The sequence below is a fragment of the Neofelis nebulosa genome, chromosome 7 (assembly GCF_028018385.1).
Source record: "Neofelis nebulosa isolate mNeoNeb1 chromosome 7, mNeoNeb1.pri, whole genome shotgun sequence".
NCBI lineage: Eukaryota > Metazoa > Chordata > Mammalia > Carnivora > Felidae > Neofelis > Neofelis nebulosa.
Genome location: NC_080788.1, coordinates 7,351,336 through 7,376,272, shown reverse-complemented (window position 1 = coordinate 7,376,272; position 24,937 = coordinate 7,351,336). Strand labels below are relative to the sequence as shown.

General features: G+C 56.3%; 1 protein-coding gene and 1 long non-coding RNA gene across 5 annotated transcripts in view; one reads left to right on the top strand and one right to left on the bottom strand.

Moving 5' to 3' along the window:
- Nucleotides 1–1,193: 1,193 nt before the first annotated feature.
- On the top strand, nucleotides 1,194–11,841 carry ISG20 (interferon stimulated exonuclease gene 20). 3 transcript variants are annotated; one of them, XM_058736629.1, is made up of 4 exons: nucleotides 1,281–1,450; nucleotides 1,737–1,988; nucleotides 10,217–10,417; nucleotides 11,579–11,841. In XM_058736629.1, the coding sequence occupies exons 2-4, from the start codon at nucleotides 1,761–1,763 to the stop codon at nucleotides 11,699–11,701; spliced, it is 552 nt and encodes a 183-aa protein (XP_058592612.1). In that variant the 5' UTR covers nucleotides 1,281–1,450; nucleotides 1,737–1,760; the 3' UTR covers nucleotides 11,702–11,841. The 3 variants fall into 3 exon arrangements, with proteins under 3 accessions (XP_058592611.1, XP_058592612.1, XP_058592613.1); XM_058736630.1 differs by lacking the exon at nucleotides 11,579–11,841 and adding an exon at nucleotides 10,555–11,366 and having other exon boundaries at nucleotides 1,288–1,450; XM_058736628.1 differs by lacking the exons at nucleotides 10,217–10,417; nucleotides 11,579–11,841 and adding an exon at nucleotides 8,476–10,180 and having other exon boundaries at nucleotides 1,194–1,450.
- The window catches only part of LOC131516048 (uncharacterized), a 139,423-nt gene continuing 126,236 nt past the window's right edge, over nucleotides 11,751–24,937 (bottom strand). Inside the window, exons 3-4 of one of the 2 annotated variants that reach the window (XR_009263825.1) lie at nucleotides 17,759–18,238; nucleotides 11,751–17,652 (exon numbers count right to left, since the gene is read on the bottom strand). This is a non-coding gene — a long non-coding RNA (uncharacterized LOC131516048). The remainder of the gene's footprint in view (nucleotides 17,653–17,758; nucleotides 18,239–24,937) is intronic. The other variant, XR_009263826.1, reaches the window with a different exon arrangement.

Here is a 24,937-nt window from a genome sequence, read left to right as displayed (position 1 = left end):
ATTTTTGAGAGAGAGACAGAGTGTGAGCGGTGGTTGGGGGGTGGGGGGGGTGGGGGAGACACAGACAGAGAGAGAGAGACACAGAATCCGAAGCAGGCTCCAGGCTCCAAGCTGTCAGCACAGAGTCTGATGCAAGGCTCGAACTCATGAACCGTGACATCATGACCTGAGCTGAAGTCGGCCACTTAACCAACCGAGCCACCCAGGCGCCCCCCGTTTTTTAAAAACATTTTTAACGTTTATTTATTTTTGAGAGAGAGAGAGACAGGGCAAGTTGGGGAGAGGCAGAGAGGGAGACACAGAATGTGAAGCAGTCTCCAGGTTCTGAGCTGTCAGCACATAGCCAGACACGGGGCTCGAACCCATGATCCTTGAGATCCGTGACCTGAGCCCAAGTTGGATGCTTAACCAACTGAGCCACCCAGGTGCCTCGAGGTACAGTTTTTAAATAGAAGCCAGAAAAGGCCTCAGTGGGAGGCCAAGGGAGAAGGAACAAAGGGATAGATAACTTGGGGGCAGAGCTCCAAGGGGCAAGAATCTCACCGCAGAATATGGTGACGACTTCCTCACTGAAACTGGCTTCTGTTTTTGTCCCAGCTGTAACTCATTTGTCTAGTCAATAAATACTGAATGCTCTACGTGGCAGGCACTGTTGTAAGAGGTCAGGAGCCTGGGAGTGGGTCTAGCCCTAGGAAGTATGGCTGGGCTGCTGGGGGCTCCTTCCAGGCTTTCTATTCCTTGTCCTCAAATAGTGTCAACCCAGCTGGAGGCAGAGCCCGTTGAGGGCAGGCAGATGGTCATTTCTGAGGCATCCCCAAAACACTGGAACCTCTAGGGGCTCCCTCCTTGCCTGCTTGGCTTCCCTGGGTCGGAGGGTGAGGCTAGCCCTACTCACACCACAACCTTCTATGCCCTTCCTATGAATAGCCTCAATGTCCCACAAGCCAGCTCCCCCTGCCCCCATGGGAGACCTCACAGAGTGTCAGATTGGTAATGGCCCCGGAAGCTGTGGGACATTCCTTGGGCTCCCATCCTGGGGATGTTTATTCTACAGGCAGGCGGAGGGTGAGAAAGGAAAGAAAAATGTGGCAATCTGCTGCATCCACGTCAGCAGCATCATCTGAGGAGGGGAGGGCTCTTCTGAGCACTTAAGTGTGTGTGTGGGGGGGGGGAAGGCGAGACATGGGGACATGGAACCTGCCAGCTTTGTCCGTGGTGACTCAGGCCCTTGGGCCCCCCACCTGCCAGCAGCCTGAGGATAAGGAGCAGCCCTGCCCTGCCCTGCCCCGGCCTCCCACCCCTGACTTCGCCTGATGACAAACCAGAAACTGAAACAGAGTCAGGATTCCCGGCTTGAAGTCAGAGATGAGTCACAGCTAAGAGCAAGTGCAGTAGCTGAGAAGTGGCACCAGAGAGGCAGACGTGAGCCCAAGGCACCAGAGGCGGGCAGGTGAGTGGGGGCTGGGACGGCGAGGCCAAGGCGCTTCCGCAGGGCCGCGGCCAGGGGAGCGGGTGGGAGGGGTCCTGGCGGTCCCAAGGCTGCTGGGCCAGACCAGAGCCCCTGGGACCGCCGGGCTGAGGAAGCCGGGCAGGGTGGCAAGGGGCCAGCTTCCCCTGTTGCCAGATGGCGTTCATGACAGACAGGGCAGAGGGGACAGGCTGGCTGGGTGGTGGCCGAGGACCCCCGAGGCCTCGGTCAGCCCTCGAGTGATGCCCCTCCCGCCTCCCCTGTCCAGCGCGTCTGCGGGTCCTGGTGACACATGGAGAGTGGCACCGAGGTGGTGGCCATGGACTGCGAGATGGTGGGGCTGGGGCCCCGAGGGGAAAGCGGCTTGGCTCGTTGCAGCCTCGTGGACCTCCACGGCACCGTGCTCTACGACAAGTTCATCCGGCCGGAAGGGGAGATCACTGATTACAGGACCCTGATCAGTGGGATCACACCTTGGCACATGCAGGAGGCCACACCATTTGCCGTGGCCAGGCTGGAGGTGAGTGGAGGGCGGCGTGCCAGCCAGGCCGGGGGGAGGGGGGAGGGGAACCTGCGGACAGCCGCCCGCCATCCGCACACACATTTCCCGGCACCTTGTCCAGGTGCCACATCTGGGACCTGTGACCCCAGCCGTGGAAGATTCCCCCCTCCGCCTCTGCATGACTAGGGCACGGAGAAACCTGTTGGTGTCTTCTTCACGTCCCTGAGAAGCCTTCCTCCATCAGACAACCTTAGACTCACGTCTGGGAGCAGCCTTCAGGGCATCGGGTCCACCTTGCTGGTCTTGTGATGGGGGGAACTGAGCGCCCCTGATGCCCCCCACAGTGTGATTCTTTGCTCTGCCCTGAGGTGCCACTGGCGAACCCCGTGAGGAAATAAGGAAAGTGAGGCCCTCGCCGGCTGGGCCCTGGTAGGAGGCCCCAGGTCTTGAAGAACAGGCCAGAGCCCCCCCCCAGGCTCTGGGAGCTTGTTCCCAGACCGCACAGTAGGGCCCTACCGTCGGCTAGAGGTCAGCGTGTGGCCCCAGGACCTCCCACCCTCCTGCCTCACCTTGTTGTGATGACTTTTCCAGTCTCCGCTTTCTGTTTCTGTTTCTGTTTCTCTGAATCACCAGACAGGAAGCAAAGTCTAGCACCTGCTTTAGTCCCTTCTGGGAAGGTTTGGAGGGGCGAGTGAACTCATCAGTATCTAGGCTGCCGGGGCTCGGGGAAGTCCCCGAAGAACAGAGGGGACTGCGGTCCGTCCCAACTGTGCACACCGCGTGCGTGCCAGGCTCCAGGCGCTGCAGAGAAACCCACGGCGGTAGCTACTGTTTACTGAGCGCAGGCTACTCGCCGGGTGCAATCCTGGGCACTGGCCGCCCGGAGCTCACTCACGCCTCCCGAATGGCCTGCCGCGAGGCCTCTCAGGAGCAGGCAACTCACAGTTGGGAGGGGCCGGTTTTGAATCTCGGCCGGTGACTTAGCAGCTCCTTGGGCCAGTTACCTGGGCGGCCTCTCTGCACCCAGTTTCTCCCACCTGGAAAAGAAACTGGGTACGATAACAGCAGCAACCTCATAGGATTATTGTGAGGCTTGAGACAGCGCCTAGAGGGAGCGCCTGTTTTATGTAAGGACTCCAAAAATGTTAGCTATTACGAGCGTCTGTTATCCCCATGTTGCAGATGGGGAAACCGAGGCCTGCTTGAACTAAGTGTATTGGTTTGCTCGGGCCACCATGGCGGAGTAGCACGGACTGCGGGGCTCAAACAACAGAAATGTACTGTCCCAAAGTCCTGGAGGCAGGAGGTCTGGGCTCAAGGCGGTAGCAGAGATTTGTCTCTTCTGAGGCTGTGAGGGAGAGTCCGTTCCACATCTTTCTCCCAGCTCCTGGGGGTCTGCTGGCAGTCTTCGGTGTTTCTCGGCTTGTAGAAGCATCACCCTAATGTCTGCCTTCTTGTTCGAATGGCGATTGCCTTGTGTGTGTGTTTTGTGTCCCCCACTTCCCGTTTCTGGAGACACCAGCCATATCGGATTAGGGCCCACCCTAATGACCTGATGACCAGTACTTACATCTGCAATGACGCTGTTTCCAAATAAGTCACATTTTGAGCTATTAGGGGTAGGATTTCAACAGAGGAATTGTTGGCAGGGGCGGGGGCGGGGGGACACAATTCAACCCACAAGACTAAGTGACTCACAAAGTTTTAGGTAACTAGATGTGGTCAGGACTCAGAACTCAGGCTCAAAAGTCTAGGGCTGTGTGTCCAACAGGGGGCTGCCAGCCACACGTGGCTGAACACCACCAGTGTTCAAATACCTCCCATGGCTCCCTATTGCCTGAGGTCCCCCCAGCACACACTCATGGCCGTCCAAACCCTACCCACCTGCCATTCCTGCCTGCCCTTACAGCTCAGCCATCATCCAGCCAGTGCTCTGCCAAGCCCCTCCCCCTGCCCTCTCCCATCCCTGCCCCTGGTCCAGGCCAGAGGAGTCCTTCCTGATGCCCTTCCCCACCCTGTCCACCACCCCTACCTCCCCACACTGGACTCTGTAGGGGGGGGGGCTCCAGTTCTCCTGGCTGTGGCCCCTGTGCTTTATTTATTTATTTTTGTGTATTATTTTTGAGAGAGAGAGAGAGAGAGAGAGAGAGCAAGCAGGGAAGGGGCAGAGAGAGAGAGAGAGAGAGAGAATCCAAAGCAGGCTCCTTGCTGACAGTGCAGGGCCTGACACGGAGCTTGAGCTCACGAATCGTGAGATCATGACCTGAGTGGACGCTTAAGTGACTGAGCCACCCAGGCGCCCGGGCCCCCACCCAGGCACCCCGGCCCCTGTACTTTAAAGCTTGTCTGTCCACACACCTGGTCTGCCTCGTTCCACGTTCCTGCTGTGTACTCTGTCTGCCCCCAGATTGAATGGTGTGCTTTGCACACAGAAGGTACCCTGAGAATGTTTGTGGGACTACAATTGAACCGATTTTCACAAAATACAGAGTTCTGGCAGCGGCATGGAACGAAATTGCCTCTGGCCTCCTGCTGGCCTTTGCTGTTAAGATGCAGTGATACGCACACAGCCTGGGAGGTGGAGAGCAAGTGCACTGTCTTTAGAACTTGTCTGGACGTGGCTCTGTGTCCTCTGGCTCGTTGCTAAACCTCTCTGTGCCTTCAGGAGGCACATCTACAGCACAGGGGTGACGAAGCAGCATGGGCGTATCCAGCACCGTGTCCTGGAGCCGTTCTAAGTATTTTCCACATGCCACTGCCTTTACTCTCCACAACAACCCTGGGAAGTAGTTAACCAGTATCATTACTCCATTTGACAGATGAGCAAACTGAGGCACAAGGCTGAGCCAACTGTCCAAGGAAGGAGTAGAGCAGAAACTCAAATTCTGGCTCCAGAGCTTGCTCTGGGATGTTCCGATCCCATGATCCACATGTATACACGCTCCGTGAATGCTGAGCGTCCAGTATATGCGTGGGACAGTGCTAGGCACCCCATTTTTGAGCCAAGGCGGGAGAAGGCAATGGCTGTCATTTGTTTGCATGAACCAGGACACAAAGGCCGCTTGATCCCACTCCATCGCCCATAGCGTTCTAATCCCAGAGACAGAGACCGGGCTCACGGGCCCCAAGATGTGAAGAGCTCCCAAAGGGAAGAAGCCTATCATTGCCTCCCGCGCCGGGTGACGCCTCTCAGGTGAGATTAGGGCTCGCCAGGCTTTGGTTTCACGCAGGCAACTTTCAGAGGCTGCTCACCAACCTGTCTCTTCCTCCCCTAGGAGTGGTGACTGGGTCCCGCCAGTGGTGAGCCATAGACCGACCCGTGGCAGCCAGCGGGGTTCTGGGGATCCACTAAGCCGCCCCACAGTCCACCCTGGAGGGTTGTTACCATAGGGCACTGAGATTGTGCAGGGGATCCCCCCTCCTCTGTTTTTTATTCTTATTTTTGGTAAAGTGGTTACATTACCTTTTTTTTTTAATGTTTATTTTTGAGACAGTGAAAGCGGAGGAGGGGCAGAGAGAGAGGGGGGACAGAGGATCAGAAGCAGGCTCTTCGCTGGTAGCACAGAGCCCAAAGTGGGGCTTGAACTCAGAACCTGAAGCAGGCTCCAGGCTCTGAGCTGTCAGCACAAAGCCCGACACAGGGCTCGAACTCACGATCCGTGAGATCTTGACCTGAGCCAAAGGTGGACGCTCAACTGACTGAGCCACCCAGGTGTCCAGTTACATTACTTTTGTAGTGGAAAGTAATCGCTTGTTACCTTCCGAAATCTCTAGGTCTGACATCATCTAGAGCAGTGGTTCTCAGTGTGGAGTGGGTTTTGCCCCCCAAGGGACAAATGTCTCACTATCTGAGACATTTCTGGTTGCCACAAGTGGGGCAGGGGGCCTGCTACAGACATCCAGGGGGGTAGAGGCCAAGGACAGTGCCAAACATCCTCTAATGCACGGGACGGCCCCTCCCCCAGCCACACACACACCAGAGAAAGTGTGGAAGTTGAGAAACTGGTCTATAGAGCCCCATGAATCAGGCTGCCAGCTCAGAAGAGAACAGAGGAGGAGACTGAGGTCCAGAGAGGGGCAGTGACTTGCTTAAGGACACACAGCAAGCCGTGATACAACTCAGTGTTCAGATTCAGGGCTCTCACCTGGTGAGTTAATTAATGCTGTTTGTTTTGTTTTGTTTTGTTTTCCTAATTGTAATTTTTGATGGCGTGTAACTTACTTTTGTAAATTAATGCTCCTTTCATGTTAACCCGGTACACTGAGTCGCATCTACCCTCTGACCAGGCTTGGGGAGGGATAATTACAGTTTTAGTTGGCAAACAAAACAGCTGAATCCCATGAAGCATCCCGGTTTCGGAGGGAAACGCAGACAGAAGAGAGGCCACAGTAGCCTGTGAACAAGGAGTTACTGGGCCAAGTGCCGCCTGCTGGGGCCCCGCCCCCGCTCAGGTGTCTCTGGGGCAGGTGTCTTTGGGGCTTGGCCAGATGGAGGAGGGTGACTTCACCGTCCAGGTTTCCCCTGGCATAAGCAGTCTTAGGGGGTGCGGGGAACAGGCTGGGCTAGGGCCACCTGCAGAACTGGGCAGGGGACAGGAGGAAAGGGGAGACTGAGGCCACTCTTGAAGATGACAGTAAGGCCTGGCCCTCTAGATTTTTCATAAGGGCCCCAGGTGATTTTTCCGACCAGGAACATCCGGGGAATACTTGGAACAAGAGTGGCACTGCAGTAGAAGGACCCTCCAGGCAGACACAGGCCACTGGTCCTGGTGCTACCCTGCCGTGTGACACGGGTACGCGCTGCTCTGTAGCCCCCTTTCCCTGTTGGTAAGATGGTGTGATCATCCCGGCCTTGTAGGGGCCACGTCCCCGATCCAGGAAATCTGATGAGCGCTGCCCCGGGCCCAGCATGGCTCTCCGCTCCGCCATTAATGACGCTGGAGCAGGTTCTCAGCAGGTGGTAATAACAACGATAATAACAGTGATGGGGTCAGGCAGGTCTGGACACCTCACTGCAGCTCTCAAGTCACCAGCCCTGTCACCTGGGCAAGCCTCTTAACCTCTCTGGTCCCCAGGCCATTCCTCTGGGACATGGAAATCAGAATACCCGGGTTGAGAGGTCTGGCCTGGCGCTGTGAGAGCAGCAGATGGGTGATTGTCCCTCCTCCCCACTCAGTTCTTTCCAGGAATTCGAGTCTCCGCCCCCTGTGTTTGGCACTCCTGACACTGACTGAGGGCAGGTCCCGCGGCCAGCAGGTCACAAAGCCCTGAGGTCCTGCCAGCTGGCACCTTCTCCCCATCCCTGGCTCTGGCAGGCCCCCCTCTTCCCTCCCCGGCCCTGTCTCAGAAAGTCGGGGGAGCCCTGGCTGCTAATGGGCCTCACCTCTCCAGGCCTTTGCCTTACAAATGGGGAAACCGAAGCCCAGAGATGGCCTGTGACCTCCCTGAGAGCACACAGCAAGTCCCAGCAGTCCCTCTCTGCCCAGTGCCCAGTGCCCAGCATGTTTTTGGCCTGAAACCTTGCTGACATCTCTCTGCTAAATAGACTCATCTCTTTTTTTCCTGATTCCTTCTGCTTGTCTACCCCCCCCCCCCCCCATTTTATTTGTCTCCTCATGAGCCCAGCGATGCTGACTGTTGCCACCCCCTGCCAGGACCCTGGGGCTCAGGAAGTGATTAATTTCCCAGGAATCTACCTCACGATGACTCTTGTCCTCTTCCACCTAGGAACAGTGCAGCGGTTTCTGGGATGGCAGACAGTCCCTCAGGGCTTTGTGTGAACTGGGCCTGAGCCAGCTCCTCGTTGGGGGAAACAGGCCAGATTGTTCGGGAACACAAAGAATGTGAGCAAGAAAAGGTGTGTGACCCACAGCTGCCCTGTGGGGCCTGTGAGCACCACCCCTCTGCCACGGGCTGGCGGGGCCCTTTCCTCCACAGTAGGACTCGAGCTGCTGGTGAGGGCCGGTGTCCTCACTGCTCAGGTGACCTCTAGATCAGCAACACCAGCCCCACCTGTTAGAGACGTGAGATCCAGGGGCGCCCGGGCAGCTCAGGGGCTTAAGCATCCAACTGTTGATTTCGGCTCAGGTCATGATCTCACGGTTAGTGGGGCTGAGCCCCACGGCCAGCTCTGAGCTGGGTGTGGAGCCTGCTTGGGATTCTCTGTCTTCCACTCTCTCTGTCCCTCCCCCACTCTCTTGCTCACTCTCTCTCTCTCTCAAAGATAAATAAATAAACATTGAAAAAAAAAAGTGAAATCCAGAGTTCTGGGTTCACCAGGTGACTCCCACCCCAAACATCCACTGGAACCAGCACAATCCATTCCTCAGGAGAGCTTCCCCAGGCCCTAGGCCTGGGCTCCGTCCAGAGGAGGCCCTGACAAAGCCGTGTGAACAGGGTGGGGTGACGTTGCCTGTTGACGGTAGATGGACGGAGCCCTGCTTCCACCACTGTGGCCAAGGACAAGTCGCCTCATCCCTCTGAGCCTTGGGTTCCTCTTCTGCAGAGTGGCCACAATGATCCTGTGGTCGCCAAGGGAGAGCATACCAATGTCCCCCATGAGGTCTCAGAAGGCCACCAGAAACAGAAGCAGGGCACGGGAGGGTGTCAGCCAGGTGGCAGTCTCCTTCCCCAGGCACAGAAGACAGGCCAGAAGTTATGGGAGAGCTGTCCAGACGGGGGCCTGAGCCCCAAGATGCCCCTCCAGCTGGGGCCCGACACAGCTCCACCCCAGAGCCCCCGTCCATCCTTCTCCGGTGGCAGCCCAGGTGAAGAAAGGGGAGCCTGTGTGGCCGTAGGTAGGAGGCTGTCCCCAGGGCCACCATGGGAGGGGAGTGGAGACGGAGTCCAGACGGGAGGCTTGGGTACTTTAGCGGTCACTCCCCGAAGCTCGGCCCCTGGGCTGGTGGACGCCAGGAGCAGGCCTGCTCTTCCTAAGTGTGCTCGTGACGGGCAGTCCGCTGGCTCTGAAGGCTGGCCCTGCCACTAACCAGCTGTGTGGCCATCCCAGTTATCTAATGGTGCTCAGCAAATCGCCTCCAAACATAGTGGTTCAAACAATGTCAATATTTACTTTGCTCCTGCACCTGCAGTCTGGTCAGGGACGGATGGGGACAGCGGTTGGGCTGAGGCAGAGGCACCCGGCAGGCCCAGAGCCGGAACCTCGGGAGGTTGGCTTGCCTACCCATCCCGTGGCTGGCGCTGGGGCCCCTCAGACTCTGCTCTCTGCCTCCAGTGCTCCCTCCAGCACGGTGGCTTCGGGGCAGCTCTGGGCTGCTGGGACACCGGCCCTCAGAGAAGTCAGAAGTCACACGGGCCGGCCCATATTCAATTCAATTGGACTCCATCTTTTGCATGAGCCAGAGTCAAGGAATCCGCAAACTTGCTTTAAGATCATGAAGAGTAACCTGGGGCAAATTATTTCACTCTCTTAGTGCTTCCACTTTTTTGTTTTCATCCGCAAAACATGGGCTGCGTTAGCTTTTTACGGCTGCTTTCTACAAAACCACAGGCTTAGTGGTTTAAAGCCACACGAACGGGTTATCCCTCGATTCCACGGCTCTACGGTCTGACCCGGATCTCAAAGGCTGAAATTGAAGTGTGGGGAGGGCTGCGTTCCGTTCTGGAAGCTCTGCGGGGGAGTGCCATTCCTCGCCTTTTCCGGCTTCCCCAAGGCCGCCCGCCCGTGTTCCTTGGCCCGGGGCCCCCTCCTCCTCCTTCAAGGCCAGCAGGAGCAGGTCAGGTTCTCAGGGCAAAGTTTCTTAGGGCCCTCCACCTGGAAGGGCCCTTGCGATTCCATTGGGCCCATGCGGGTAGCCCAGATCACCTCTCACCTTGCACCCCAAAGCCCACCTGCAGCTTTAACTTCTCTCCGCGTGTAAGGTGCTCGCGGATTCTGGGGTTAGGGCGCGGGCAGCTTCGGGAAGTCATTCACCTGCTTGTCACAGCAGGCTTGTTGACAGGGTTAAATGACACAGGTGACGTACTTAGATAAGTGTCTGGCACACGGGCGTGCTCAGTAGGTGCCACTGTCGTTACTCGTGCATGAGGAGAGGCCCGGTCCAGCCTCCTCATTATACAGATGATAGAGAGGGTTGAAGCCCAGAGAGGGAGGACAGCTTGCTCAGAGCCACACAGCAAGTCGAGGAGGGACTGCTTCCCTCCGGTACCGCGAGGACCCCCAGTCGGCCCAGACCCGCCCGGAGGACCCCGTGTGATGTGCCGGGCGCGCGTCTCCCTGGCCACAGATCCTGCGGCTCCTGAAGGGCAAGCTGGTGGTGGGCCACGACCTGAAGCACGACTTCCAGGCGCTGAAGGAGAACATGAACGACTACTCCGTTTATGACACGTCGGTGGACAGGCTGCTGTGGCGGGAGGCCGGCCTGCAGGGCTGCGAGCGCGTCTCCCTCCGCGTGCTCAGCGAGCGCCTCCTCGGCCGGCGCATCCAGGTGAGCACCTGCCTGCTTTGGCGGGGGGGGGGGGGGGGGGGGGGGGGGCTGGCCCCTCCCCCCAGGGCCCGCCCACCACCCCCAGGGGCTCCAGAACCAGCATTGGACCCCGAAGGCGCTCTGCGTCTCCCCCACAGCCTTGAGAGGCCGTGTGCTTGCCAGCGAGGAGGGGCGCTGGCCTCGGGGTTCCCCAGCAGCCGGCCCTGGACGAGGACCCGAGCGCAGGAGGTTCATTCCAGAGGTGACCCCGGGACGTGCTGGTGGAGCCCAGCGCCCAATATAGGTCTTGTTTGTTTTTAAACTCCAGCCAGTTACTCTGTGGATAACTGAAGTTTTTTTCTTTAATGTTTATTTATGTTTGAGAGAGAGCCAGTGTGAGCGGAGAAGGGGCAGAGGGAGAGGGGGGTAAGGGACAGAGGATCCCAAGCGGGCTCCGTGCTGACAGCAGAGAGCCCAATGCGGGGCTCGAACTCACTAACCTTGAGGTCCTGACCTGAGCCCACGCTTAACCAACTGAGCCACCCAGGCGCCCCAATAACTGACGTTTAATCCCACTGCCGGCCTCTGGAATAGGGTAAAACGCAGCCCTCAGATCTTTTCCAGGGAGCGGCGGTATTTACACACAGCTCCGAGCAGGCAGGGCTGCTGCTGCTCCCGGAGCCCCCATTTCTCGGCACTCGTAGTCTCCGGCGAGGCCCAGAAGAGGCGGTCCTTGGGGGCTCACGGAGGTGGCAGGGCCGAGGGAGGTGGGCTGGACACCAGCAGCCACGGGTCCACGTGGGGGAGGTATTTATTAGCACCTACTCTGTGCCGGGCTGGTCAGGATGCTGGAGACCCAGGGCTGAGCAGGGCTGGCTTGAGGAACTCCTGGGTTGAGGGAGGGTGGCCCGTTAGCCCGAAGGGATGAAGGAAAGCAGGTCTGCAGGAATCTGAAGGGCGAGTCTTAGTGGAGGAGGGCGGGGAGGGGAGGGCACCAGGAACTGGGGAGGGAGCAGGGGACGAGCCTGATTTTGGACCCCTCCGTTAGGCTTGTGGCACGCAGGACGGAGGACAGAATACACAGCACGTGGATTCACCCAAGTGCTGAGCAAGTAGCATTTAGAAACATCGTTTTGGCATTTAAAAACAAAATTTTTTAACATATATTTATTTTTGAGATAGAGAGAGACAGAGCATGAGGGGCAGAGGGAGACACGGAATCAGAAGCAGGCTCCAGGCTCCAAGCTGTCAGCACGGAGCCGGACACGGGGCTCGAACCCCCTGAACTGTGAGATCATGACCTGAGCCGAAGTCGGGGCTTGACCAACTGAGCCATCCAGGTGCCCTCGAGTATTTCGCCTGGTCCCCTGGAGCTCCCTCTGTGTCTGTGTGTCTGCAGCCCCTCCTCCCCTCAGCAGATTATAAGCACCTCGAGGACACAGCCTGGTTCTCCGGATGCTGGAAGCTGTGCCTGGTCATGCCTGGGCCTAGTGCCCCAGTTCTGGGTCAGACAGGAGAAGCCGGGCCTGCTCCAGCCACCTGCAGCGTCCAGGGTGTCAGAAGGCTGGGGCTGCTCACCCACTGACCCCCCTCAGGGCCCGGGAAACCGGGGTGCAGGTGGGGAAGGCCCAGGTCACAGGGGGTCTCTGCATTCAGCCTTACCCCAAGTCCCCCCCCAACCCCCCCCGCTCTGTCCATGTGTCTACAGAACAGCCAGTTTGGACACAGCTCGGTGGAAGACGCCAGGGCGACGATGGAGCTCTACCGAATCTCCCTGCAAATTCGGGCCCGCTGAGGGCTGCCGGCCCGGTGGTGGGTGACCGCAGCTCCAGCCGGCCCCTTCCGCAGGGACTCCCCCAGGGTCTTCTTCTCTTCGGGACAGCAACTCCCCTGCTTTTGGAAAACACGTCTTTAGTAGTAAAATGGCTCTATATTTTTTTCTGCTGCCCCAGTGGCTACTCCTGTTGCCTTTTTCGGAGCCGGGTCATGGTGACGGGCCGTGGTCCACGCGAGGCTTAGACAACAGGGAAGACGGGGCTGGAATGGGGGGCTGGGGAGCATATGTATGTCAGTCTCTTTAATAATCTGGAATCCTTGAAGAATCTAGGTGGTATGCAGCTAAGTAATGCCCTTGCCTCTGCCTCCCTTTTCCTGTTGTGCTTATGCCCAGGGGAGTGGCACCAGGCTCAGAGGTCCGTTCGTGTCATCTTGGAATGGGTGCCAAGGCCCTTGGTGAGCCCGGAAGCCGAGGTACAGAGACTGTGGGGGGTGCTACCCGAAGTGACCTTCAGCAAGTTGCCCCTCCTCTTGTAAAACGAGGAAGCAAAGGCAGGGGACTCTGAAGTCAGAGAGAACGAGGCTGGACTCCGGGCTCTGGCATTTAGGAGCCGTGTGACCCAGAGCGAGTGACTTAATGGCTCTGTGCCTCAGTTTCTCCACCTGTAAAATGGGGGATTCTAACAATTCCTAGGGTTCTCCTGAGACGTTGCATACAAAGCCCCTAGCACCACGCCTGTCATAGCTTGAGCACTCAGCAAATGTCAGTAACTGGTGGTTATTGTCTTGGGAGACCCCAGGGAGAGCAACTGCACTCTGCTGTGGGTCCCTGACCTCTGATGGAAGGGCGTGCATGGCGTGTGGGGAGGAGGGTGCACACCAGAGCAGTCACTGCTCATCGGAAGCAGCAGATGCAGAGTTGGTACTTTTAATCCATGGCGGGGTCCCTCCAAACCAGAATTACCCTGGGGGGAGGGGGGCAGGCGATTCTGGTACCGAGGACACTTCAGGCACCTGAGATGCTTTTTAAGCAACCCCAGTCCCTAAGCACCGTGTTCTCACACTTGACCAAGCATCGGCATCACCTGAAGGGTGCCGGACCCCACCCCCAGACTATCCAACTCAGCCAGACTGGGGTGGGGCCCCAGAATCTGCATTCCTAACAAGTTCCTCACTGATGCTGGCGACCCAGGACCACGCTGTGAAAGCCACCGCTAAGCATCAGGTGATTGAACGTGCGGCTGCAGCTGAGAGCCACTGGCCTATGGTCCGGGTGCCACCAGGCTGGACCCCTGCCATCCCCTCTGGCCGCCAGCTCATGCAGAGAGAGGCCCACAGCCCTGAGAAATGTGTCCCAAATGGCCCCACCCCACAGATGAGGGACTTCAGGTAAGGTTAAGGACACAAGGGACTCAAATCCAGGCCCAACTGCCTCATAATGGCAGCGCCCCCCACTCGCACACTGACTTCTGGGGACCTGGAGGACTCCCTCCCCCGTCTGGGAATGCGGGGAGGTGCAGCTTGCTCTCTCCTGCCCTGGCGCCCACCTGACTTCCAGGGCTGTGACCTGGCCCTCTGCTGGGATGATCTGGGGGAGCCTTCAAAGCAGCCGGGTGCGGCCGCCTTGCCTGGCTGAGACTGGCCAGCAGGTGGTGCCCTTGGGCCGTCCGCTGGGCCTGAGGCCTTGAAGGCAGAACCGGCTGGAGGAACACTTGGGCAAGAAGTGTGAGGGGCTGTCTTTAAAAATGGTTAGGGGGCTGCAACCGTGACCCTCTAGGCCGCCCTCACTTAGCCCCTGAGCTGAGGCTCAGAGAGGGGCTGGGACGGTGAAGCAGCCTGGCCTAGAAGGTGAGCTTGGGCTCTCGGACTCCCAGGTCAAGGTCCTTTCCACGCCTTCAGGCCTCCTTGGAAGGAGGGGAGAACCAGGACTCCCAGAGCAGCGGCACTCCCCAGGGAAATCCGTACCCAGCTTCCCGCTTCCAGCTGTGGTGCTAGGATGCCCCCCGTGGGGAGGTGCCCACCCTACCTCCCAGGCGGACGCCGAGGGGAGGGTCAGGACCCCAGAGGGGGCGTGTGCCGTGGGCTCTGGCCCCGCTCAGGAGCCCCCATCTTCCGTACAGCCAGTTCCCCGGGAGGAGTGACACAGTCACATGGGAGACTCCGAGGTGGTCCTCCAGAGAGCACCAGCTTCAGAGTCAGGCTGACTTGGCTTGCGGGTCTCACCCCTGAGAGAGCAGCCGTCCCACGAGGTGGGCCAAGAAGGGGGCTGCGACCTCATTCGCAGGGTGCCCAGCACCAGGCCGGAGCGGGGTGAGGACCTGTGAACTACCGATCGTCAGTAAAATAAAGGCCCGCCTCTGAACTCCCGACCTACCTGGGTCCCAGCACAGCTGGAGTTCTTGCCTGCAAATGTCAGTGTCATTCGATGAGGCTGTGAAACGTGGAGGAGGAGGAGCTAATGCTTGCTGCGTGGCTGCTTTGCAAGTTGTGTCGTCCGCTCCCAGTGGCCTGGACAAGCAACTCAGAAAGCAGAGCTGGTGAAAGCAGGAGCCCTGCTCTTACCCGGGGGCTAGAGTCTTCCTTGCACAACTTTGCCTCAGTCTCCTCATCTGTAAAATGGGTATGTTAGTCCCAACGCCCGTAGCTGTCCACGGGAGCAGATAGGGCCGGGGAAGTGAAACCGCCCTGCAATCTGCCGCCGCCTATACAGGCTTCGGGTGGAATCTCGTCGCCCAGCGAGGCCACTGCCGCCTGCCCTTCTGCCCTCGGTTCTGGCAGGTACAAGTCAGGGTCCACCCCAGACACACAGGCAGAAGGTGGAGCTGGGCCTTGCCTTCTGCTCCCTCCTTCCTGAGCCCTTTAGCCGCCCCACTTTACTCCCCCGGCTAGTTTCCACTCCCCAACCCTGCCCCAGCTTCCTTCAGACCCACAGCCACTGGCATCCTCCCCGAGCGCTGCCCTCCTGGACCCGGGGTCGGGCGTGTCCGTTCTTACTTTGTCCCTTCTATCTCAGCTCATGGTGCATCTGCCCCTGGGTGCCCTTCCCAGACCCTAAACACCCTGGGGAACTGTCTCTGCTCCAGGGCAGGATGGCCAGGTGAGTGAAGCTACTGTCCAGTCCCCAGAGACCATGATAGAGCCCAGCGTAATGACAGCTCCAGGAGAGGGAGGGGGAGTTTGCAGGGGTGCTGGTCTCTCGCCAGGTGAGCGCTCTACCTGGCGTCCGGGCCAGGGCGGCTCAGGACCTGTGGTCTCACCTGAGCCCGCCTCCTCCCGCCCCAGGTGGGCCTACAGGGTGAGCTAGAGGAGAAGGGAGAGTGTGGGCAGGTGCTCCAAAGCTCCCAGGCGTAAACGCCTAAGGGACCAGTCCAGGAAACAAAGGAGGGACTCAGGCCTGACGTGCCCTGCAGCACGGGCCGTGCGTAGATTGTGTGGACTCAGCTGATGGTGGCCGTGCAGAAATGCTGACCGGTGGAAACATCTTCAGGGCTGTGTCTGGCCCCCGGGCCACCAGTGTGGGACCTAAATGAACACCAGTGTTCATTTATTTATTTTTGAGAGAAAGAGAGCAGGGGAGATGCAGAGAGTGGGGGTTGGGGAGGGGGGAACAGAGGATCCAAAGAGGGCTCCGTGCTGACAGCAGAGAGATTGGTGCAGGGCTCGAACTCACAAACTGTGAAATCACAACCTGAGCGAAAGTCGGATGCGTAAGCGACTGAGCCACCCAGGTGCCCCGAGAATGCGCTGCCTTGAAAGCACTCCTCAGCGGGTTGGGGCCCTGATTTATATGCTCAGGGCTTGCCCCATCGAAGTTCCCACCCAGGATAAATCCAATCCCACTTCTACGGGGTGACCTGTCTCCTACCTTGACATCATTTTCACGTCTCTCACTTCTACTACCCTGAGTCTTTTAAGCTTAGTTATTGGAGAGAGAGAGAGAGAGAGAGAATGTGAGTGAAGGCAGGGGAGGGGCAGAGAGAGAGAGAATCCCAAGCAGGATCCACGCCGTCAGTGCAGAACCTGAAGTGGGGCTCGAACTCAAAAACTGTGAGATCATGATCTGAGCTGAAACCAAGAGTTGGACACTCAACCCACGGAGCCAGCCAGGCGCCCCTAGCCCGAGTCTTTGACTTTCCAGGTTGGATGCCCCAACGTCATCAGCGTTTTCCCCTCTCTGTGGGGCCCCTCCCACTTCCCCTCTGTCCCACCACCTGCCCATCGCCCGGCCTGTCTGTCCCTTCCCTGCCCACTCCCCGCAACCCCTAGTCAGCGATTCTTAGCAAGTGGGGAGAGGGTGGGAAGGGAACCAGGACCCCCTGAGACAAGGGTGCAAGCAGCATCCTCCGGCCCGGGGCTGGCTTGGGGAAGACCTGTATGTTCACACGGATCCGGCAGAATGAACTGAGGCACTGAGGATGGGGTCCCTTTTTGCCACCTAACCCCGAGGCATCGAGGAGAATTTGGGGGTGGCTGGAAATGACGGTCTAAAAATGGCCCTGTCTCACTGCACGTACCTGAGTCACCTCTGACTCAGGCCCGTTTGCTGCTGGGGTGAGGGGATTGGGAAGGTCTCTTTCGCCTCTCACACCCCTCGGCCTTCCCTCCCTCCTTCGCCCACCCCGCCTGAATGGAGAAAAGCGCTTCTATTCAGGGAAAGGATTCTCTGCCCTGCCCTGGCCGGCTAGCTGTCTTCGGGCACTCGCCCAGCCCCCGCTCCCCACCACCCCCGGCCCCGTCCAAAGGCCCGCTGTCTTCCAGGGTGAGGATCCAGCCCGGTCTGGTTCCAAGGGTGGTAAGAACGCTGCCCGCTTCCTGCCCGGCGTGCTGCGGGCTGGGCCGGGCTCCGCGGCCAAGAGACTTACTCACTCGTGGAACAATTTCTCCTCTATATGGAAAGAACATATGCTTTTCCTGCTGGGGGAAGAGAGGGTTTTGAGCAGCTTTGCCAAGACGTGTAGGAAAAGGCAAACGTTGGCCTGGCCCCAGCACCCTGCTTTCAAGCCATGTGCTGCGTGGTCGGTGGCAGAACACGTTGGCATCCGATCCCAGGTGCGGGGGGGGGGGGTGGGGTGGCGGGGAGGCCCCGGGAATACTGTTCGGGACCTCCGACTTAGGACACTGAGCTAGCGGGTGTCGTCACGTCTTCATTTTCCTGTTCTGTCCTCCAGCGTTCGGGGCTCAGCCAACCCAGCAGACCCCCCACCCAAGACCCTCAGTCTGAAGGAGGAGCTCGAGCCGTGGGGAGCCGGTAGGACCTGGCTGTTCAGATCTCACTGCACCCAGGACTGGCTGGAGTCTAAAGAAAGGAGAGGCAGCTGTAAAATAAAAATTCTTTCTCTGTGAGCTAGCATCTTTCCTCTAAGGGACAGGAAAAGGCTGGAAGCAAGAGATCGAGGCTGGCGCTCCTCTGCAATGAGGAAACCCCAGGAGCCTGGACCGCAGTGCAGCCACAGGAAGGGCAGGACCTGGCCGGCAGCAGGCTGAAGGCCAGTCACTCCCCCCCCACCGCCGCCCCCCCCCCCCCAACCAATTGCTTCCGGGCTGGGCACTCCTGAGCAGCAGCCCCTCTGAGCTTCTGTTCCTGACCTGCAGACTGGGGATAGTGATAACCACCCGGTGCAAGGGTCAGAGACAACGACGTGAAGTGATGGGAACAGACGGACGCTCAGAGAAACACGGCCTTGAACCAAGATGCATCCCGGCTCTGAGCAGGGGCCTGGCTGCTGGCCAGGGTGGGGGATGGGCACCGGGCCTGGAAACGCCTGCTGTGGCCGACTGTTTCTGGGTCCTCCAGGAACCGGGTGCCTTTTGTCCCGCCCTCTCGGGCCTGCCCCTTATTCAATTTATTCACGTCAATAAATTGCGCCTCCTGGTGTACTGCCGGTGTGTTAATGGTCTGGGCCCCTATTACGGAGTATCACAGACTTTGATTTTCACAGTTCTCGAGGCCCAGAAGTCCAAGCTCAAGGTGCCAGTAGGTCTGACATCTGGTGAAGGCTCCTCCTGGTTTGCAGACAGCCATCTTCTTGTGGTGGAGACAGAGGGCACCTCTCTTGCGTCTCTTCTCTTCTTTTTAAAAAAAAAAAATATTTTTTTAATGTTTACTTTTGAGAGACACACACACACACACACACACACACACACACACACACACACATACACAGAGTGTGAGCAGGGGAGGGGCAGAGAGAGAAGGAGACACAGAATCCGAAACAGGCTCCAGGCTCTGAGCTGTCAGCACAGAGCCCGACGCGGGGCTAAAACTCAGGGACCGTGAGATCATGACCTGAGCTGAAGTCAGACGCTTAACTCACTGAGCCGCCCGGGGCACCCCTCTTGTGTCTCTTCTAAGGGCACAAATCCCATAAGGGAGGCCCCACCCTCATGACCTGACTCCCTCCTACAGGCCCCACCTCCAAACACCTTGGCACTGGGGATGAGGGAAAGGGGAAGCCAGCCAAGGCCCAGGGAGGTTAAGTAACTTGGCCAGCGTCGCGCAGGGATGAAGTGGTAGGTTTGGGACTTGAATTCATCTTAGGGGGAAAGATGCTTGGGATTCGTCACCCGTGGAGGGGAATGAAAAACCCGATCTTTCCTCCTTCTATAGCAGCACAAGGCCCGCCCTGGTGTGGAGAGGAAAGTGTCCCAGGACAAGGGGAGATTGGGTCAGGACTCAGGGTTCCTGGCCTTCGGCAGCAGGCACTGGAAAATGGAATTTAACCGATGTTATTGGCACCTACTGTTTACAAGGCACACCATAGCGTCTCCCAGTTTAAAACCAAAGCAAAGAAAACCCTCGATCCTATACTTTCCCACCTATTGTCCCAGCACCCTTTCTCCCCCAAGCATCTCAAACATCATCTACACCCCGTCTCTCCTTATTCTCACCTCTCGTTTGCTCTAAACCCCAACTCGGCCTTCTCTTCCTGCCTCTCCACGGAAACTGTTCTCACCAGATTGCCAGCGAGCTCCATATTGGCAACTTCAAGATATCATTAGGTTCTCGTCTTGTTAGATCTCTCCACATATTTCAACTTTCCTGGAGTGAGTTTCCTCCCTCATTGTCATTACCACCAGTCACCGTGCCATACTGCGGATCTGCAGAACTTACTTATCACTGGAAGTTTGTGCCCTTGGGCCAATGTCTACTCTCTCCCTCTCTCCCACTCCCCCAGCCCCTGGTAACCACCATTGTAGTCTCTGTTTCTGTGAATTTGGCTTTTTTAGATCTCACCTGTAAGGGAGATCATACAGTATCTGTCTTTCCTCTTTGTGACTTGTTCCCAGACATGCTCTAATCTGAAGTATATGGTTCAACAATTTTGACAAATGCCCATATAACCGTATATATCCAGATAACCTACACTTCTGTACATGTAAACATTTTCATTGTCCCAGAAAATTCCCTCATTCTCCCTCTCCAGTATCCACTATTCTTTTTTACTTTTTTAATGTTTATTTACTTTTGAGAGAGAGAGAGAGAGAGAGCATGAGTGGAGAGGGGCAGAGAGAGAGGGAGACACAGAATCTGAAACAGGCTCCAGGCTCCGAGCTGTCAGCACAGAGCCCGACGTGGGGCTCAAACTCATGAACCGTGAGATCATGGCCTGAGCCGAAATCGGACACTCAACCAACTGAGCCACCCAGGCGCCCTGGGATTGAGTCTCTAAACTTGATTTCGTTTTAATTTGTTAAAAATCAAACAGCCACATGTGCTTACTGGCCACTGACTACTATAGTGGACAATGCAGATGTAAAAAAAAAAAACACTGAAAGAATTAGGAGGAGAAGTCAACCAAGCAGTGATAATAGTTGGAAATATTCATGGACTCCCGTCAGAACTGGGCTGATAGAGCAACAGGGAAGGACACATGGTCATAAAAACCTTTACCATTTTTGTCTTTATTTCTGTTTTGACCCCAAAAAAGTTGGACTGTTTACACTGTTTGATAACAAATAGACATACTCCACTATGTACATAACTGATTTCATCCACTGTCATCATGATTTATGTTTTGTCACGTTTTGGGCATTCAAAAACATTTCCCCCTGTGGAACTCAGGGTTGATATTTGGATGATCCACTGTATTGAAGGCAAGAAGTAATAAAGGGCCCTCTGCACACCCATCATCTACATTCTCGTGACCCTGGGCTCCTTTCCAGCTCCTGCCATCTCTCTCCTTCTCCTCCCAGCCAGTATTTGCCCCAGGAGAAGCAAGACTTTACTGTCCTCTCCTTGTCCCTCTCAATGGACTGGCTGGCTCACGTCCTAACGACTTGGCTGGAGGAGCTCTAACCAACTCTCTCAAGATGCTTCCAATGGCCAAATCCGATGGATACTTTTCAGTGCTGATCCTCAGCCCCTTCTCTGCAGCTTTAACAGTGTTGGCCACACCCTCCTGGAACTCCTTTTTTTTGTTTTAGAATGTGAGCCTCTCCTGATCCTTTCCAGCCTGCTACCTATTTCTCTGCAGGTTCTTTTTTCTGCCCACCCCTTCAACAGCAGTGTTTCCTTCAAGCTCTTCCCCCTCAGCCATTGCCTGGTCTCCCTGGGCAATTTTACTTCTGTGCATAACTTCAATTGTCCCTTTTAGGTGATGACTCACTAGCCTCTTTCTTACACTCGAAGCTTGTCCAACTGGACTCTCCACGGGCACATCAAAGAGCACGCCCCCAAATTCTGCCTAGTGTCATCATTCCCTTGTATCTTCCTCATGTATTTCAATCTTGCTCTCATGATTCCATCATCCATCCATCCATCCATCCATCCATCCATCCATCCACTTAAGCCAGAAACCAAGACTTTTCTCGGCCCCTCCTTCTCTCTTCCACTTCTATATCCAAACACTCTCCAAACCCTAAGGATTCCATTTTCCAATTTCTCCTGCATTCCCTGGCATCTTCGTTGCCTTAGCTCATGACCACACCATCACTTTCCTGGGCCAGTTAAATTTTCTTCCACTGGACCCGTATTTACAGTCGTGCTCAGCTTCACCCCTGATTTCACACTGTCGTCCTAAAAGCCAAACAGGTGCCATTCTCCTGTTCAAAATACCTTTCAGTCAAGTCTGGTGGGTATTCATTGTGCAGTATTCATTTCTCCTTCTTTTGGAAATGACCCTTCGATATTTCTTTGAGATCTACTTTTCTCTACAGTGTGCGGGCCTGATGGGATCACAGATCAAGAGTTCCTGGCCTGCCCAAGCTAGACCAATCGGTCTCTGTATCCAAGAGCTTTGAATCTTGTGTGGATTGATTCGAGGCTGCCGGAGTATTGCTCACTGATGCCAGCAGCAGCAGCCTGACAAACCAGAAGCTCTCACTTACCTAGACTCTTGGCACCTCCCAGTTCCTGTTCTTTTCCAGACCTAATTCGTGAACCATTTTCTTTTTTCTTTCTTTTTTTTTCTTTCAGGTCTATGAGTTACCGGATATTCTTCAAAGAAGTCCCTCTTCTGATAAAATTAGCCCAAATCTATTTCTGTTGCTTGTAACTGGGAAGACTGATCCAAAATCCAGACTCATTAATAAGGCATTGAGTGGCCTCCACCTTCCCCCGCATCACCTCTGTCACGGTCCCCCTGAACCATTCACTCCAGGCTGCAGAATAACGCACCCTACCCCGTGCACACCACACCTAGAAAATTCTTCCCCTTCTTCCACCTTTGAGTCTCCACTCTGTGAAGCCTCCCTGCCACCCCCAGGGGCTCTACCTTCGGTGGCCCTCTGTATACCCCCCACCACGTTTTACTGAAACTGCCCCCTTATGTGTCTAGCCCCCTGAACTGGGACTGAGCACAGCCTGGCACACAGTAGTACTGTGCTCAGTCAACTCCCCTACTCTAAGCCTGGCTCCTCAGCAGAAAATGGGGATAATGGCATCAAGGTTCTTGATTACAACCTGCAGAAAACATCTCTGGCAACTTAAGCAGAGAATATCTCTACTAGAAGGATGCTGGGTAGCCGGGAGAATTGCCGGTGAGGGACCAAGCTCAGCTTGCGCTCCGACCAGGAAGGAGGGGCAGCCAGGGCGCGGTCCAGTCACCGTGGCCATTGGCAGGGCATGCTGGATAGTACTGGAGGTTCCAGCAGAGTGAATTCTGACCCGATCTATCTGTGTGTCACCTGCTCCTTAGATGTGTGCCCAGTCCTCCGTGTGGGGGCGGGTCAAATATTTACCTGGCCTTTTAAGCTTAAACAATTTTTTTAAACATTTATTTTTAATATTTTAAAAATTAAGTTTATTTTTTTTTTATTTTTATTTTTTTAAATTTTTTTTTTCAACGTTTTTTATTTATTTTGGGGACAGAGAGAGACAGAGCATGAACGGGGGAGGGGCAGAGAGAGAGGGAGACACAGAATCGGAAACAGGCTCCAGGCTCCGAGCCATCAGCCCAGAGCCTGACGCGGGGCTCGAACTCACGGACCGCGAGATCGTGACCTGGCTGAAGTCGGACGCTTAACCGACTGCGCCACCCAGGCGCCCCTATTTTTTTATTTTGAGAGAGAGAGCATGAGCGGGGGCGGGGGGTTGCAGAGAGAGAGGGGGGGAGAGAGAGAATCCCAAGCAGACTCTGAGCCATCAGCGTGGAGCCCAGTGCAGGGCTGGTACTCATGAACTGTGAGATCATGACCGGAGCTGAAACCAAGAGTCGGACGCTTCACTGACTGAGCCCCCAGGTGCCCCTGGCCTCTTAAGCATCTTATGGAGAGTGAAGCCCAGGCTCTTACCAAGACTCACACAATGGGGACATCCTGAAACATGGGGGGCAGTTCAGGTGCTCAGTGGTTCCCTCAGTGAAGACGTCCATCACAGAATGATGTGGGGTCGTTAGGAGGATTGAATGAGATGATGCCATGACCCAGTGGTCCTCAAAGGCATTGTCGCCTAAAGCCAGAAGCGATAGAAGGTGTCCCAGTCAGGAGGCCCAGCCTGGAGCCTCGGGCTATACGCTTAAGTTATGTGCATTCATCAAACCCCTGCTGTGGGCCAGGCCTTCTCCTCAGCCCTGAAATACATCAGCAAACAGAAGAGACAAAGCCCCTACTTGCCGGGTCTATATTCTAGTGTTTATCTTTGAAGCCTCATGTCTTACTTAAACATGGGTACAGACTCTTGCACTCTGTTTTCTAGTAGGACCATAGCAGCATACTCGTAACATCCAGTGCCCGTTTCAATACCAAAGTAACGGCTCCCTACTAAGGGGCTGGTGGCTGGCTGCTATTTGTTGGAAGATACAGAAAACTGTGCCTTTATGTGCCCGAATTTGAGCAAGTTCTGGTTGACATTAAGAACAAAGCTTCAACCAAGTTTGAGGGAGGAAGGAAGGAAAGCTGGGGAGCCCAGGCCCTGTGGGAGTGGGGCAGAGGGATCTGGGGCCTTGCCAGCCTCTGCCAGGGTCCAGGAACAGTCTGGGACCCACCCTCCTTCTCTGTCTGCCTAAGGCACCAGAAAGAACTACACACTCTTTCTTCTAAGGGGTTCATGTAACAAGCAGTCCCAGGCTGGCCGCGACAGTGCTCTTGTGGGGCAGTGGTTCGGGGCTGATGGGCAGCTAGACCAGCACGGACTTAGACCCCTGTGGTCAGCAGGCGACCCGGGGGATGGTGTGCTGTTGCAGCTGTGGGCAGCCCGGAGCCCAAGGGGCGGGCAGGCTACGGCCAAGACAAGGGAAGTGACCTCCCTGGGCAATAGTGCCGAGGGTGGCCGTGGCCCTAAGTTTGGTCAGGGCCAGATGTAGGGTGGGAAGGAGGCCCAGAGGGACCCGCCCACCCCACGAGCAGCCTGGTCACCCAGCTGGGTGGTTTGGGAGGGCTTTGTTGCCTAAGGAAACTCACCGTCCTTCCCAGGCAAACTGCCAGAGAGATTTATGAAAAACGGATGCTGGTCGGAGTAGGGTGAGGGGATGGGGTTGAGCTTCCCTCCCCTCCCACCGTGGTCAGGAGCAGACCCAGGAAAGACCAACTGGGGTGAGCTGTCCCCAGCCCAGCCTGGCTCCAGAAGAGACCCTCAGATGAGAGCTCACATGTTTCGTCAGCTAAACAAGCGTCCCAAGGACTTGCTGCAGCGAGGCAGTTGTGAGAGTTGTGTGAGAACAGTTACGAGAGGTCAACACGTATAGTGCTCACTGCATGCCAGGCACCGCTCTGAATTCACGGCTCCTCCCCGTGTCCACTTCCACAGGCACAGAGAGGTTAAGTAAGTGGGCCGAGATCACAGAGCTAGTAAGCGGGCAGAGTTGGGATTTGAAGCCAGGCAGTTGAGTTCAGGATCTTAAACCCTGCCTGGCATTGGCCTTGTACTTCATACTCAAGACAGAGAGGGCAGCCAATATTTTTTCAGCACCAACTGTCTGACTAGTGATGTACTACCCCCCTCATTTCATTGTCAGGGACGTTATCGTCATCAGGCCCGTTTTCCAGATGATGAGGCTGAGGCTCAGAGAGTACATCACGGAACTCGCACAAGGTCACATAGTGATTCTATGACAAGTTATGGATTTCAATACAAGTCTGTCTCATCACAAAGCTCAGCACATAATAGCACCTCAATAAATGCAGAGTCCCTCCCCTCTTCTCTGAATCCAGGAGTCTGTCCTGGACTCATGTCTGTCCTAGTCTGGCTGCAGTGTCCCACCCAGAGGTCCTGCACAGCGTCCCCATCTCAGCCAGACCACTTCCTGTTGGTGAGCCAGCCAGAAAAAGCCAGAATGAACGCAGACCTTAGACAGGGGCTGCCTGGAGCCTCCGCAGCACCCTGTCAGC

Coding starts and splice junctions, on each gene's coding strand:
- ISG20 (XM_058736628.1), top strand. CDS start 1,761: ATGGAGAGTGGCACCGAGGTGGTGGCCATGGACTGCGAGATGGTGGGG. Junction 1,989..8,475: donor TTGCCGTGGCCAGGCTGGAG/GTGAGTGGAGGG, acceptor CCTCTTCTGCAG/AGTGGCCACAATGATCCTGT.